This window comes from Buceros rhinoceros, unplaced genomic scaffold, assembly GCF_000710305.1.
Source record: "Buceros rhinoceros silvestris isolate BGI_N320 unplaced genomic scaffold, ASM71030v1 scaffold24322, whole genome shotgun sequence".
NCBI lineage: Eukaryota > Metazoa > Chordata > Aves > Bucerotiformes > Bucerotidae > Buceros > Buceros rhinoceros.
Window position 1 is genome coordinate 1 of NW_010397483.1, and position 14,110 is coordinate 14,110.

General features: G+C 52.3%; 1 protein-coding gene across 1 annotated transcript; it reads left to right on the forward strand.

The window, feature by feature from the left end:
- Window positions 1–646: 646 nt before the first annotated feature.
- Window positions 647–9,992, forward strand: ST6GALNAC1 (ST6 (alpha-N-acetyl-neuraminyl-2,3-beta-galactosyl-1,3)-N-acetylgalactosaminide alpha-2,6-sialyltransferase 1). The gene is made up of 9 exons (XM_010146281.1): window positions 647–777; window positions 3,809–4,412; window positions 5,860–6,028; window positions 6,224–6,395; window positions 6,765–6,903; window positions 7,258–7,361; window positions 7,951–8,040; window positions 9,300–9,399; window positions 9,822–9,992. The coding sequence occupies exons 1-9, from the start codon at window positions 647–649 to the stop codon at window positions 9,990–9,992; spliced, it is 1,680 nt and encodes a 559-aa protein (XP_010144583.1).
- Window positions 9,993–14,110: the final 4,118 nt, after the last annotated feature.

Below are 14,110 nucleotides of genomic sequence, written 5' to 3' on the forward strand. Positions count from 1 at the left end.
TCACAGAATCCTTGTAGTTTTCGTGAGTGACAAGCTCCTCTGTTCTGGGGTGGATTTGCAAGGAGTCTGACTTATTTCAAAGCAATCCCAAGGTAAAGTGGATGTGTATCTAGACCAGCTTCTGGGGGCAGGGATTGCTTATGGGTTAGAGCTGCAAACAATTACTGCAAGGGGAGGAAAATAAAGATCTCTTTATGGTTATGCCTAGAGACTTGCCTGAGCCCTTGGGCAGGAGGTGGTCTGAAAGCTAATTTATTTGATTGTAACTATGGCTACTTCCATACTTCAAATGTTCCCAGTGATGCCTCCACCAGATTAGAGGTAGTGGGTTTCCTTTATTACACCAGACTAACCTCATTAAGGAGAACAAAGGCCCTTCCGTTGCTTGCAGTAAAAGTTGTTTTCTTCCCCACTCAGTGATGCAGTAAGCTCAAGGTGATAGAGAGGAACAGGGCAAAGCTGCACTTGTCTGAGAAACAGGATCCATGTGCGAGGTGTCTGTCATTGTTGGGAGAGAGGGTGTGCATGTTCTGGTAGGGAAATCCAGTGCAAAGACCAGCCCACTCACCAGCAACCTTTGGAAAGCACTGCCTAGCAAGCACCTCGGGGCAGCAGCAGAGCCTCGGTCACTCCCAGGCATTTCACAATGTGGTTTTTCAGGAGAAGGCTTCCTAAAATTCCCAGAGCCTTCATTTGGCTCATTGTTTTAATACAGCTTTACATCTTCATGGCTTACTTCAACTCCTTGTCTGGCTTGTTGAAGACAAGGATTTTCAGGTAAGAGACCTGCTTCCCTGCAATATGTACTGTCTGGATAGAGTGATTGTGGTCACTTTCTCTGCCTCTGTGTCTCCTTACCCTGAAATTTGCTCTTTGGTCAGTGTTAGTTGACTGCTTTGATTTATCAGACCACGTTGTGTGCAATCAGAGCACGGTGTTGGAAGATCTACTGCAGTGAAAAACTACTTCTGCTGGATCATTAGTTTCCAGTGTTTCCTTGTGTAGCTGTTTAAGAAAGCAGCTTTTGCTTACTAATGTTACCTGTTTTCATACATCGTCACTACCGAATGTTTGCTTTTCTTGGTGGCTCCCAGGCTGACCTTGCTCAGCCCTAGCATTGCTTTGCAAGTCATTGAATCTGGTGGGATACCTTCAAATTTCTAGTGAATTTAGCATCTGATTTCAGATATGCTGCGTACTGTGAGACAAATGTCTTGCAGACGTGATCACTATATGTGTTATTTTTTACAGAAATGATCAAGGAAATCCTACAGGAATGGGTGTGGAGGGAATTGCAGTGTAGACTGCAGTAAAATGTCTCCAGCATTGTTAACAAGAATCACTGGTCATTGTGTGAGCACAGCAGAGAGCTGAGCATTTCCTGCTACAAGCACAGCTCACTCACCTGCTGATGCCCTGTGCTGTCTATACAACAGCGCTGCTCCCCAGCCTCCCCACCAGCCCTCCTATGGTCCCCACTCTCCCAGCTGGACCTCCTGGGGCTGATGCTGAGTGGGCTGGCAGGAGGGGTGAGGCTGGGAACACCTACATCTCCAGAGGTGGCATGAGTTTAGCCCAGCTCCAGTGTCTTGCGACCATACCCTGAGGACGGCTATCAGTTTGGAGAGGTCGGAATCCGCACAAAATTGGAGAAGGAGAGAAGGAGAAGGCATAGAGGAATGGAGTGTCCTTGATCACACAGCCCATTGGTGGCAGAGCTGGGACAAGAACTGGCTCACCATGCCCAGCTGCTCGAAGCCATTTCATTCTGCCATAGTTTCAGATAATGGACATGTCTATATTTTTGCAACTGAAGTAAAACACAACTAGGCATGAGCTGCCTGTCGTTATCTGTGGGTCAGTTCTAGTTCTGCACCTCTATGTGTAACATAAAATTCACAAAGCATCATTTTCATGGCTTTATCCTCTATTTGTCCTAGGGCTTTGTAAATGGAGAGGAAAATGATAGTAAATGTCGTTGAGCTTGTGCAGTTGTTTGCCAGCTGGACTCTAGAGCCTGAAGGTAGATGAGCTGCTTTGACCATTTGTCCAGATTTAAAATGCTGGTCAGGAGAGCAGGGTCCTACATAGGCACCTGGCCACGAGGGTCTGCCTGCAGGGAGCGCGGTTTTGGATGTGAAGGGCCCTCAGCTTTACATTTTGATCTCTGTATTTTTGGCACAGGATTTGAAATTAAAGTGTAATAGAAGTGGGATGGAATCTGTGCCCTGCCAGACAGCTCATGCAGAAAGTCTGAGCTGGGGGTGGTTTGTCATTCTGTCCTGTTTCATTTGTTCTCTGCCCTTTTATTTCAAAATTTTAACTCATCTTAAGAATACAACAGAAAATCATCCAGGGATTTAAGGTCCACCTGAGCTACCTTACAGATTTCTCTTTGCTTGGAGTGTAGATCTTTGCTCTTACTAGGTAGAGGAGCAACACAAGTTCATGCATGAAGCCCTATGACAGAGAGCGCGTGCATACTTGGTCAAAACTGGCTAATGATTATGAGGAGAAGTAGAGGGGAGCTGATAAGCCTTTACCACAACCTCCTTCTCAGAAATTACTTGTAAAGGTTCAAGTTGTTAACCGGAACAAAACGATTCCTTAGCTCGTAATGACCTGATCACTCTAATGAATGCCCTATCACTCAAGCTTGGCAGCAGTTGAGCTGTTATCTGCAGAGGTGAGGTTTTTTTCCCCCCTATTTGTCACCTTGGAAGCAATCCACAGCTCTCTGGGACACATCAGTTATGCAAATCAGACTGCCACAACTGCCCTGGTGTACCCTGGAAAGCTTTGCTGTATGGGGAAGCCCAGCTGCAGAAACCTTTCACCTTCCTTTTTCCAGTTCCACCCTCCAACCCTGTGCAGATAAGAATGAATGCCTGGGACAAAACCCCACCATTTCGACCTTGATCTTTAATTTTTTTTTTGCTGGGTTTCAGCCCAGTCTTGCTGAAGGTGGCTTTTCTGCTGTTGGCAGCTGTATCCTCCTGTCATATCCTTGTACCTGCCTGGGCCTCTGCATCAGGCAATGGGGCAGCTGCAATATTAGAGGCAGTGGCTGCAAATGCAGAGATTTTACATGTTGAAGCTTCAGAGTGTATTTTAATAGCTTCAAAGTGCCTGTCTTAAGACGTGCGTGCCTGGTGAGTGCTGTGTGGTGACAGTGCGTTAGCTGGCTAAGTGGGGGAAGGAGGAGGAGAGGAAAAAGTGCCGTGTGGCCCCAAATGCTCAAGAAGTGATGTATGGTAAAGGAGTGAGTTTCTCTGCTTACTAGACTTCCTTTACCGAGTTCTGGAAGATCTTCATGCTCTGTTGCTGTAGCACTGGGCTCTGCTGGCAAAGAAGAGAGCCAGATGGCTGCCTTCATGGTGCGTGCTGTGTCCTGAACTTGGGATCTCCAAACCAGCCCTGCAGCGCTCTGGGGACGTTGACAGGGGTCCTGCCCAGTGCAGGGCAAAGCTGTTCTGTGCTGGTTTGGGGTTATGACCAGTGTGGATGTTTCACGAGCCTCTGGGATTTGCTCGGTGGGGAGATAAGCACCACTCAGGCCAGAACGGTGTGGGATGTTGAATAATACTTTAATGGCCAAGTTGAAAATTAAATTGAATTCAAACAGCATCGTGCAGAAACTCAGTGGTGGTCACCAAGGTGAGTCCTCTGAGTGCGGTGGTCATATGCAGTAGTCGCTGTGAAGCCCGGAGAGGGGCTCAGTCGAGAGCTCTAGAAACGGGCTGGAAGGTGTTCAGGGTTAAGTGGGAAGAGTGTGTGACATGTCTGCTTTCCCTTTGATTGCATTCAGGCAACTGAACGTTTTCCAGTGTGCCCAGGATGTTCTGCAAGGGGACACCCAAGAGCAACTGAGTTTAAACTATTCTGATAATGGGAACTCAAGGAGCTTTTTAAAGGTGACTTTGCAGGGAGACATTATCAGGGTCGACCAAGATATAGTTGAGGGGACACCAAGGTGGGAAGGAAAGGAAGAACAGAAAAAAATTGTGAAACCAGTTGTCAGGTCGGAGGAAGCTAAGGAGAACATGACTGTGAAACCACCTTCTGGGCTGAAGGCAATCAAGAGGACAACAGTGATAACAGCAGTGAGACCAGGCCCAGGGGTGGAAGAAGCCAAGGAAAAGACAACAGTGAAACCTCTTCCTAGGGTGGAGGGAGCCAAGGAGAAGGCAACAGTGAAGCCATCCTCTGGGGTGAAGGGATCTCATGAAAACAATGTATTCAAACTCCAAACAAAGCTAAAAGAGTCTCCTGTATCAGTGACAACTGTAAGACCTTTTCCTCGGGCTGCTGCAGTGACAGAAAAGAAGGTTCTGAGGGCTGCTGACTTCAAGTCTGAGCCGCGGTGGGATTTTGAGGACAAGTACCTGCTGGACAACTCATCTCCACCATCGGTAGGTGGTTTGCCAAGAATGATGCCTCCCTGTTGTCCTTGTCTGCTGTCCCCTGGGCAAGTGTGCCTTTGGCAGCGGAGGATGATCTCCAAGCTGGTAGGTCAACTCACTGGTAAATGCAGGTGCTGCTGGGACCTCTGTGTATGATTTGGTTAGCCTGGCCAGTCCTCCACCATGTTCCAGTATGGGAACATGCTGCAATTGCACAAGTTTCCATACGTTCCTTTGAAAGTCACCCCGAACAGCCCTTTCTGGAGCTCTGGTTCATCACAAGCTGGGAAAAAATCTTCCTTGTAGGTGTGCTACAGGATGGTCCCACTCTTAGATGCCTTGATGTGTTGCTTAGGGGACTTAAGGGCATGATGCAGTGTCTGTGTTCCCTGGGACCAAGCACCCTACATACGGTAGGTTGTGTCACACCGTGTCTCATGATGCCTTTGGGCGGGCTTTAGGTGTCTGGCACTAAATGGTGACCCATTTCTCACCTCATCCCTTGGAAAACTGAACACCCCGTTCCTCTGCAGACCCCAGTTCACAATCCCAGTTTGCCTTGACCTTTGTTTTATGCAGCCTCGCTGCAAGTGAAGTGATGCCAACACGAAACCCTCCACAATGTTCTTGCTGCGCTTCTGTTATGACAGACAGGGGGAGGGCTGTCTCCTCAGGCTGTCACCGGATTGTCATTGTCACTCGTAGCAGAGAGCCCAACAAGGCTTCGGCAATGCCACCGGGTCATTGCTGGGCATTTGAGCTGGGCGCGTGGGTCCCCTCGGCCTCCTGTTTTGTCTTTCAGTAGCTATGACAGTAGGTATTTGGGAAAGGTGTCTGAGGAAGTGGAGCCCCAACTGACTCAGTGGAGTTGTTTGCTCTCCAGCTGCAATGAGACCCCTCTTGTCAGAGAGGATGAGCTGGCTTGGATTCCTTTCTCAGCCTCATGCCTCTCCATGATTCACTTATGATGCTGAACAAACTGCGTGCTCTTTCTTATCTTTAAAGGGAGTGATCTCACACCTTCCTCAGAGTGTTTGCCGAGGCACTCTGTGAGGCCAGGACCCACTGTGAGGTGCGCTACAACAGGGACTGCCAGCCTTATTCGATAGGTTTAGGTCAGACCTATTACAGATATTAATTTGTGTCAGTTAATGAGGTGCAGAGTCAGTAAAGTGTGTGAGCATCGCAGGCCTGTTTAGAAAGGGAAGTCTCAGAGGCCTGAAGTCGCTCTGGCTTCCTTGTAGGTGACTTCCCACCAGCCAGTTACTGGTGTAGTGCTGACATGATGCCTCCTGTTCCTGGGGATGGGGACAGTGAGGGAAATGGGTGGTGTTCCACTGGAGTTTTGATGCTTCTTTCTGTTACTCTCACACACAGGCACATGAGCACTGGCACTCAGTCAGGTTTATCAGCTCCCTCCTAATCAGTCCTTATTGTTTTCTTTTTGCTTTTCAAGACCTGTTCTGAATCAGTGAAGGCCAAAGCTGCCAAGTCTGACTGGCTGCAAAATCTTTTCCTGCCCAACATCATGCTCTTCACAGACAAGAGGTACTTCAGTGACAGCGAGTGGAACCGCCTGGAGCATTTTGCACCTCCGTATGGCTTCATGGAGCTGAATTACTCACGTGAGTCCTCAGGGCATGTCAGGATGGGACCATCAAGCTCCCAACAGAAACCTTATTCCAAGTAGCTGGAGGTTTGCTGTATCTCCCTGTCAAAGGCATCAGGCGAAGTGGATCTCCTGATGAAAACTGTGGTGGTTTCACTGTGTCCATCCCCAAGACACTTGATGCTGACTCTTCACCATGTTTCCTTCACAGTGGTGAAGGAGGTCATGTCCCTGCTGCCCCCAAATCCCCACCAGCAGCTGCTCCTGGCCGACAACAACAACAGCACACCAACATGCATCAGCTGTGCCGTTGTGGGGAACGGAGGAATACTGAATAACTCTGGGATGGGCCAGGAGATCGACTCCCATGACTACGTCTTCCGGTAAGACCGGCTTCCTCCTTGGAAGGTACATAGCTTATTCTGGCCAGATGGTAATTATGGCTGGAAAACTTCACCTCTTCTAGTACTGCACTGACTCCCACGTGCCAAAATGACTGATGGCAGGAGGAGATGAAAAACCGAAAAGGAACTGGAAAGTTGATAAACACACAGGAAGAGCCTGGGTTCACAGATGAGCCATAAAGAGCCATCTCCAAAGCAGTGGCTTTCCTGCAGATCAAGAGATGTAGCTCAAAATGGGCCTAATCCTCCCTTTCCCAGACTAACGCTGTCTTTTCCTGTTACAAGTGTGGGTGCAAGTGTCTTCAACAGTCACTGCTAACTGTTCCTCTGTTTGATTTTCTTGGCCAGGGTGAGCGGCGCTGTAATCAAAGGTTACGAAAAAGATGTGGGAACAAAAACCTCCTTTTATGGATTCACAGCCTTCTCCCTGGAGGCCTCGCTCTACATCTTGAGACGCAGAGGGTTCAGCCACATCCCACAGGGAAAAGTAAGTCAGGTCCATGCTGTAGGCATGCACAGCTTTGACGGGATGCTGTTAGTCTGTGGCCTTCGGGGCTGATTTTGCCATGCACAAGGGCTGAGTTAACAGCTTGGCACTGCCCTCAGTGAGGGAACCTGTCCTGGCTGTCAGGGAGGACATGCGGCATATGTCCAACCCCAGCCTTTTGGCATGTAGGAGTGGCTGTGCATCAGCTGTTACCTCCATTCTGCTTCTGTGGGATAGTTACAGCTGCAGAGCGAAGACGCGTGTCTGAGAAACTCGAGTCTGGGTGTCTGGTTTTTTGTTTCCAAAGGATGTGTCTCTCTTGTGCGGTTCGTTAATGCTCACTTGTTTCCTTAGCATGTGAGATACATTCACTTTCTGGAGGGAGCTAGAGACTATGAGTGGCTGAAGGCTCTTCTGCTGAACAAGAACATCAGGAAAGGATTCTTGGACTACTACGGGTAAAACAACCTGGCCCCACCTCTACACCCTTCAACACGGAGCTTTCTGTTGTGCTCTTTTCCTCTCCAGGTGCTCAGCCCTGTTGAGGGGCAGGCCAGGGTAAAGCCAGGTTAAAGCCTCCCTCCCCTTGCAGATGCGTCTGGAGAAACGTCGTTTCCTCCACAGCTCTGAGCACTGCAGTAACCAATACACCTTCTTCCCCGAAGCAGCTGCTTTCAGTGATGTGTGGCCAGAGCTCGGGGAAGGCTGTGTGCTCCTCTGGGGTGAACACTTGCTGTTGCCTGGTCCCGTGTCTGTGTGTGGTGGCCTGCTCGCCGATGGAGGCCTGCTTTCACCAGTCCTTCTCTATACACACCCATGCTTTTGATACTCCTGTCTCCTGTTGTTGCCTCTCCTCCCTGATCTCTTCCTTCGCAATGCACACAGGCTGTGTCACCTTCTGGGAAATGTTGCAGAAGAACTTAGCAGTGTTTGTGATTCTTCTCTTATCACCAAGCGCATCAGTGCACTTATCAGTGCGGGGCTGATGCTTTCTGGCTGTGATGAAATACAGGTGCTTGTCCTGAGTCTCCCCGTTCCTGTCCTCAGGCAGAGGCCCCGGGAGAGATTTGCTGAAGATTTCATGATGGACAAATACCTGGTGGTTCACCCTGATTTCCTCAGATACATGAAAAACAGGTGAGCTGGGGGTGATACACTCTAACGGGCTTCTTTTTTCTGGCCAGCACCATCTCTGCCTGCCTCTGGGCTCTCTTCTCCCAGCTTGTTCTCTTGTAACTACAGTTTAGCCACACCAGCAGACTGGGGGAAGGCTTCATCAGTGTTCAGCCAGTTAAAATTCTCTGTGGTGCTGTGGTGGGGTGTTAGTGGTGCCTAGGCACATGGCGTCTGTGAGCTGGAGAAGGAAGAGCCATCAGACAGTTGGGCTTTCTGCACCCGAAAGAGGCCCCGGGCAAATGGCAACTCCAGATGTGTGAAGAGTGTTGCTGAAGTGCCAGAATAGTTGATGTAGTTCAGGTCCAACCTTTCGTGTTCCCCATTGCTTAGCACCTTGGGGAAGGCTCTGTAGAGCCCTTCTCTCCCAAGATCTGTTCTTGACTCGGGCAGTTGTTTATGCCCTCAGACATGATAATAGGTGCTTCTTCAGTATCCCTTTTGCCTCTCTGATCCTTTTCACAATCCTGCTGGACACTGTCGCTGTCAGATCTGCCAATTGCAGGCCACACGTTACTGAGAGGTCTAGGAGGAGGAGCTCCTGTTATGCTCTGCTTTGGCTGCGTTTACCCTTCGGTCTCCTTGAGAGCTGAGTTATTCCTTCTCTGAGCAAAGGCAAATGCTGTGGCAGATGGCTTGTACCTCCCTGCTTGTTCTGCCATTTTCCCTTTGACTTGGGTCCTTTCCAAGGCCAAGGCGGCTTGAACGCTGGTTTTTCCTGGTGTGGACTCCTACCTTCCTGACAACTGCTGGCGTAAACCACAGCAGCTCCTAGCGGGTTTGGTGACCTTCCTCTGTACCCTTTCCTATGTCTCATTTCACTCCTAAATGTGGATGGGGAGCAGGATATACCAGGGAGCTTCAAAGCCCCTTCTGCACTGCAAGGCAAAGGACAGATTTAAGAGTGGGCTTTAACGTTCCAGATCCTTTAACCCACCCCCTCTTTACCCCCACCACCTCAAGACCTACCTCTTCCGTAAAGCTGGGGCAGAGCTGGGCTTTGGCTGCAGCGCAGGTGACGGAGCATTCTGGGCTGGCCTGGTGCTGTGGTGGGGTGTTAGTGCTACTGAGCACACAGCATACCCACACGTGTGGCCATACTCGTGGCTTGTCTGAAATGCCTCGTACAGCCACAAACTGCTGCAGTACAGGGGGACAAGGCATGCCCAGCTTGAACCACCACACCCAGCAACTGCTCTGTGCTTTCTTCTCTCCTGCTGCAGGTTTTTAAGATCGAAGTCTCTGGAAAAGCACTACTGGCGGCTGTACAGACCCACGACAGGGGCCTTCCTGCTGCTGACTGCCCTCCATCTCTGCGACCGGGTAAGGGCACGATGGTTCTTGCACACAGCACTGTCTGGAAGCAGGGGGGTAGGATAGTAGGGCAGAGCAGGGGGGTTACAGCCCTGCCTGTCCCTGCCTTGAGGGTATGTGGGTTCTTGCCAGCTGTGGAGGAGCAGATTGAAGACAAGAGAAACAGCCCCAAAATAGTTCACACAGAGGCTGCGAAGCTGCTGTGACCCAAGAGCCATCCTACCTCTGAGGGAGGCGGTGAGAGGACAGCAGGCTCTCTGGAGCCAGCATGCAGAATCTGGTCCTTCTAGACCCCTGAGCAGGGTCACCTGGAGGAGTTCTCATTGGCATCTCTGTCCTGTGCTCCCTCCCCATTTGGGACCTCTGTCCTGATTTCACTCGGCTCGCTCCGTCTCTGGTACCCCTCCCCAGCGAGCCTCCATCTCTCCCAGGTGAGCGCCTATGGCTACATCACGGAGGGCCATGAGAAGTACTCGGATCACTACTATGACAAGGAGTGGAAGCGTCTGGTTTTCTACACTAACCACGACTTCAAGCTGGAGAAGCAGGTGTGGAAAAAGCTTCATGACAATAATATCATGAAGCTCTACCAGAGAACCTGATTGTGTTGCAAAGGCCATTGTCTGGGAAGTCTCAACACCACCTCACCGGGAACAGAAGAGGACCGCCAAAAGCCAAGGTTAGCTCCGAGCTTCCAGGCACATCTCATCCCCACAAAGATATTCCCCTCCTTCAGCACCTCTTCTTCAGCAATCACAACGTTTCTACAAATGTGCAAATGCCACAGACTAGGAGAAGAACCGGAGGAAAATGCAGCCAACAAGTCCCATCTGGCCATGCTGCCAGTCTGGTGCTGATGGCTGCGGGCCCTGGTGTTGGGGAGGAGAATCCAGGATGGGTCTGGGTAGCATATGGTCCAGTGTCCTTCATCTTTGTCCAGGTTTTCTGTCTTTGCAAGGAGATGCTCCTCAGGCTGGGGCTCCTCCTGTTCTGGGTGGATCCTCCCTGTTAGTGGTGCCCATTGTGGAGCTGGGTGCATTGTCTAAGCAAGCTCCTTCAGCAGCCCGTGCGTGGAGGTGGACACACAGGTCCTGTCTCAGACTGCTGCCACTCTGCTTCCTGCAGATAAAAAGGATGGACTGGAATCTTCTCGGTCACTAATTTGAGAGGGGCTGAGTCTCACCTATGCTTCCCAGTATGGCCTTGTGACACCTCCGAAAGAGCCACACTGTCAACTCAAGAGTAGAGAAACACTCTGATGCAGCAGGCAGCAGACTGGGTGCCTCTTCCTCAGGGACTTTCCTGGCTGCAGGACACGTGGATGTTGTGCCATGGTCCTGGCATGCCAGGCCCTTGCTGAGCTGGGCTTTGGCATGCCTGGCTCTGGCTGTGCCAGGAACGCTGAGTTTGCCCTCTTGCCGGAGAAGGCAGGAGCTCTCCAGGTCCAGGGGTGGATGCTGTCCGTCCTTGCTGCTGGCCACAGCCCCTGCCCCTGTCGTGCTGAGAGGAACCCAGTTGCCACCAGCAAGTGTGCAGTGTGTTGGCCTCAAAGGGGTTTTGCGGGCAAAATAAACGGCACTACTCTGGCCGAGCTGAGTTTTCCTTGCAGCCCTGAGGTTGTGGTTATTTAGTGTGCGCCCAAAGCAGTTGCTCAAAGACTGAGACAGCGGCTGGTGAAGGCGGGTCAGGGCAGGATGAGTGTTGCTGGGAGTACGTCCAGCTGCAGGAGCTCTGTGGGGAAGTGGGTAAACAGGCGGTGAGTCTGTCCTTGTCCCAGGAGCTGCTCTCGAGTATCTTGGATGCTGGAGACAAACACAGGAAGGGCTGGACGTTTCCTCTGTGGCTCCATGCAAGTTAAAAGTCACTTGCAGGCAGGTCCAGTGTGTCTCCCTGGGTTCATCAAGCTCAGGACTGGGGCCCAGCTGCACATCGACTGGTCCCAGTGGACCTGTTCTGGCTGTGAGCGGTTTTCCTTCCATGCAGTGTTTCTCCTGGGAGCAACAGCATCTCCAGGGACTCCCCAGGCTCTGACGGAGGCATTTCAGCATGGATTGTCAGCAGGGTCTGTCAGGCCTGATTTTCTTTGTCCCTTTTTTCCTCATGCTGCAGAGAGGCCGAGCAGTTTCCCGTGTCTAAGTTTGTTTCCAAAGGACAACCCCCCCACTGATCGGTGGAATTCTTCCTTTAGATTATCTGCAGAGGGTGTAGCCTGCCTTGACTGCTCTGCCTGTGAGAGCCCGGCAGTGTCCGTGGGAGCAGGGAGTTACCCGAAATGCACCATGCCTCTGGTGGGAAGGATGTACGAGTACGTACCCCTGAGTACTGGAGCCACGGGCTTCGGAGCAGACCAGAAACCCTTCCTGAGCCTGCAAATGGCCTCCCTGTGAAGGGGGAGCCTGATGGTGGCTTGTCACCCTCCAGAGCTGACTGAAGACAAACTCCTACAGCACCCAGGAGCTCTGGACCCTGCTGGGTGTCTCAGCCTGTCATGGTGCCTGTGCACTGCTGGTGTCCCCTGTCCCCAGGGTCTGCAGGCTCTTCCTGCCCGGCAGTCACTCACTGGGCTCTCGGTGGGCAGCGAGGCAGCTTTGTTCCCTGCCTGTGCATCGGGCCACTCCACATTGCTGCGGGTTGCTTAGTGACCAGCTCCGCACGGGTATTCTTTCTGGCCTGAATAGGGCTTTTCTCTCCTCAAGAAGTTGGAAGAAGTTTCTCTTCCCTTCCCCGCCTCCTCATTTGTTTCCCTCTCCTCTGGGAAGTGGGGTGAGGCTGAATCCCACTGAGCTTGGTGGGCAAGGAGGCTTTGGGGCTGGGCTGACAGCCCCCAGCTCGTGCTCAGCCCCAGCACCCGCCTTTTCTGTGCAGCTGAGGCTTCCCAGAGTCCAGGGAAGGAAGCTTCCCAGGAAAGTGTCTGCACCAGCAGAGCCCGTTCCCTCCAGGCTTTCCCCTCGACACAGCTGGTGTAGTTTGATGTTACTGGGGATAACTGGGGCTGGAGAAGGGCCTTTGCTGTGGCCTGGAGTTGCCCAGCAAGCTCAAAACCACATCCTCTCTAGCCCCAGAACAGCAGCTCTGACCTGGTCATCCTCTTCACTTCCCCCTTTGCTCCTGTCCCACCGTGGGCTGGCCAAACCATGGTGCACACAGGGACACATCCCCTGGAGCACAAGTTTGGCTGCATCTCCCCAGAGCCACTTGACCTTGCGGCATGAGGTCCAGAGCAGCCACAGGACGTCGAGGGGATTTGGAGGCAGCATTTCCCTGCCAGTTTCTAGAGTAGCAAAACCTGTGGCGGGCACCTGCAGCCTGGGCACCCTTGGTGAGAGGGTTCAGGGCTTGGGCAAGTCCCCCAGCTGGGTGCGTGACCCTGGGCTGTGTTGGCATAGCCCCAGCCTCCTCAGTGCAGCTGAACAGAGCCAGTGCCATGGTGTGGGGCCACCCTGCATGTCCCCATCCAGGTCCTCACGGCTGGCTGGCAGCCCAGCAGGATTGTCCCAGTGCCACCAGGTGGCAACTCCTCTTCAGGGACCTGTCAGCGTCATGTCTGGCACATCCAGGTTTGGCACAGGCCGTGTCTGAGAGCCGTGCACAGCCCTGCAGCTGCCCACACGGCATCAGAGTGTTGTCCCCCAGCATCCTTCGCTTTAGAACACCTGCCTGTCTGTGGGATTTATGGCCCAGGAGCTCCTCGGGGTGTGTAGGGACACGCTTAGTAGAGGTTTGGTACCTGCGAGTGCCACTTTTGCAGCTGCAAAGTGTGTGCAGAGATGCGGCCTTGGATTGTGCAATGTGATGACAGCAGGTCTGGCATCCTGAGAGGTGCCCCAGACACGGTGACTCCTCGTGCGTGGACACAATACCTAGTGTCAGTGACCAGCAGCATCGTTCACCACTGCCAGCCAGGAGCAGCAGGGGCTGCTGGATTTGAACAGAGATGGTTGATTTGGGGAGGAAATACACAACAGCGTGTCCAGAAGCTGCTGTTGCATCAGCCCTGCTTTTTTGGGGAGGCTGTTGGTGAGTCCCATGAGCCGTAATTACAGCTGTGCCTGGCCCCTCTGGGGTTCCACAGGAGTTAACAGCCTCTAAATATTCCCTGCCAGGCTGCAGGAAACAAATCCAGTTGTCACCCAGGAGCTCTTTTGGTGTCACCTTCCTGGCAGGGCTTTGAACCTTTTGTTTGGTTTCCACCTCTTCCCCTTTTGTGGTGCGACTCTCACCTGTCTAACAGAGGCAGGGACCGTGTCCTGCTGCGTGTTCACAGGCACGTAGCTCCTGGGCTGGGGCTGAAGCAGGAGGAAAACAGACAGGGACTTGCTGGGCTGGGGGAGGGGGGATGCACCTCAGGGGTGAGATGGGCTCTGCACTGTGTCCAGGGGCTAGCGCAGGCAGCCAAGACCAAACCCAGCCAGGTGCTGCCTGGTGCCGTGGTGGCACATCCACATTGTCGCTCCTGTCTTTCTTCTGCCCAAGCAAGAAACTGAGGCACAGAGCAGCCAGAGCCGGACACCAGCACCTGGCTTCCCAGCGGGGAGCGTGTGCTCCCTCCGGATGCGCTGCCCTCAAGGAGTGGTGGTGACTGGGCACTGTGGAGCGTCGCAGAGGCATGTGCCTGCTCCAGGTCAGCACAAAACCCCGTGCTGGTGCCTTACCAGATGCTACTTACGTTCCCCAGCTGCAGAGAGGTTGGGGCAGGGTGTTGGTGAACAGGGGTGGGGTG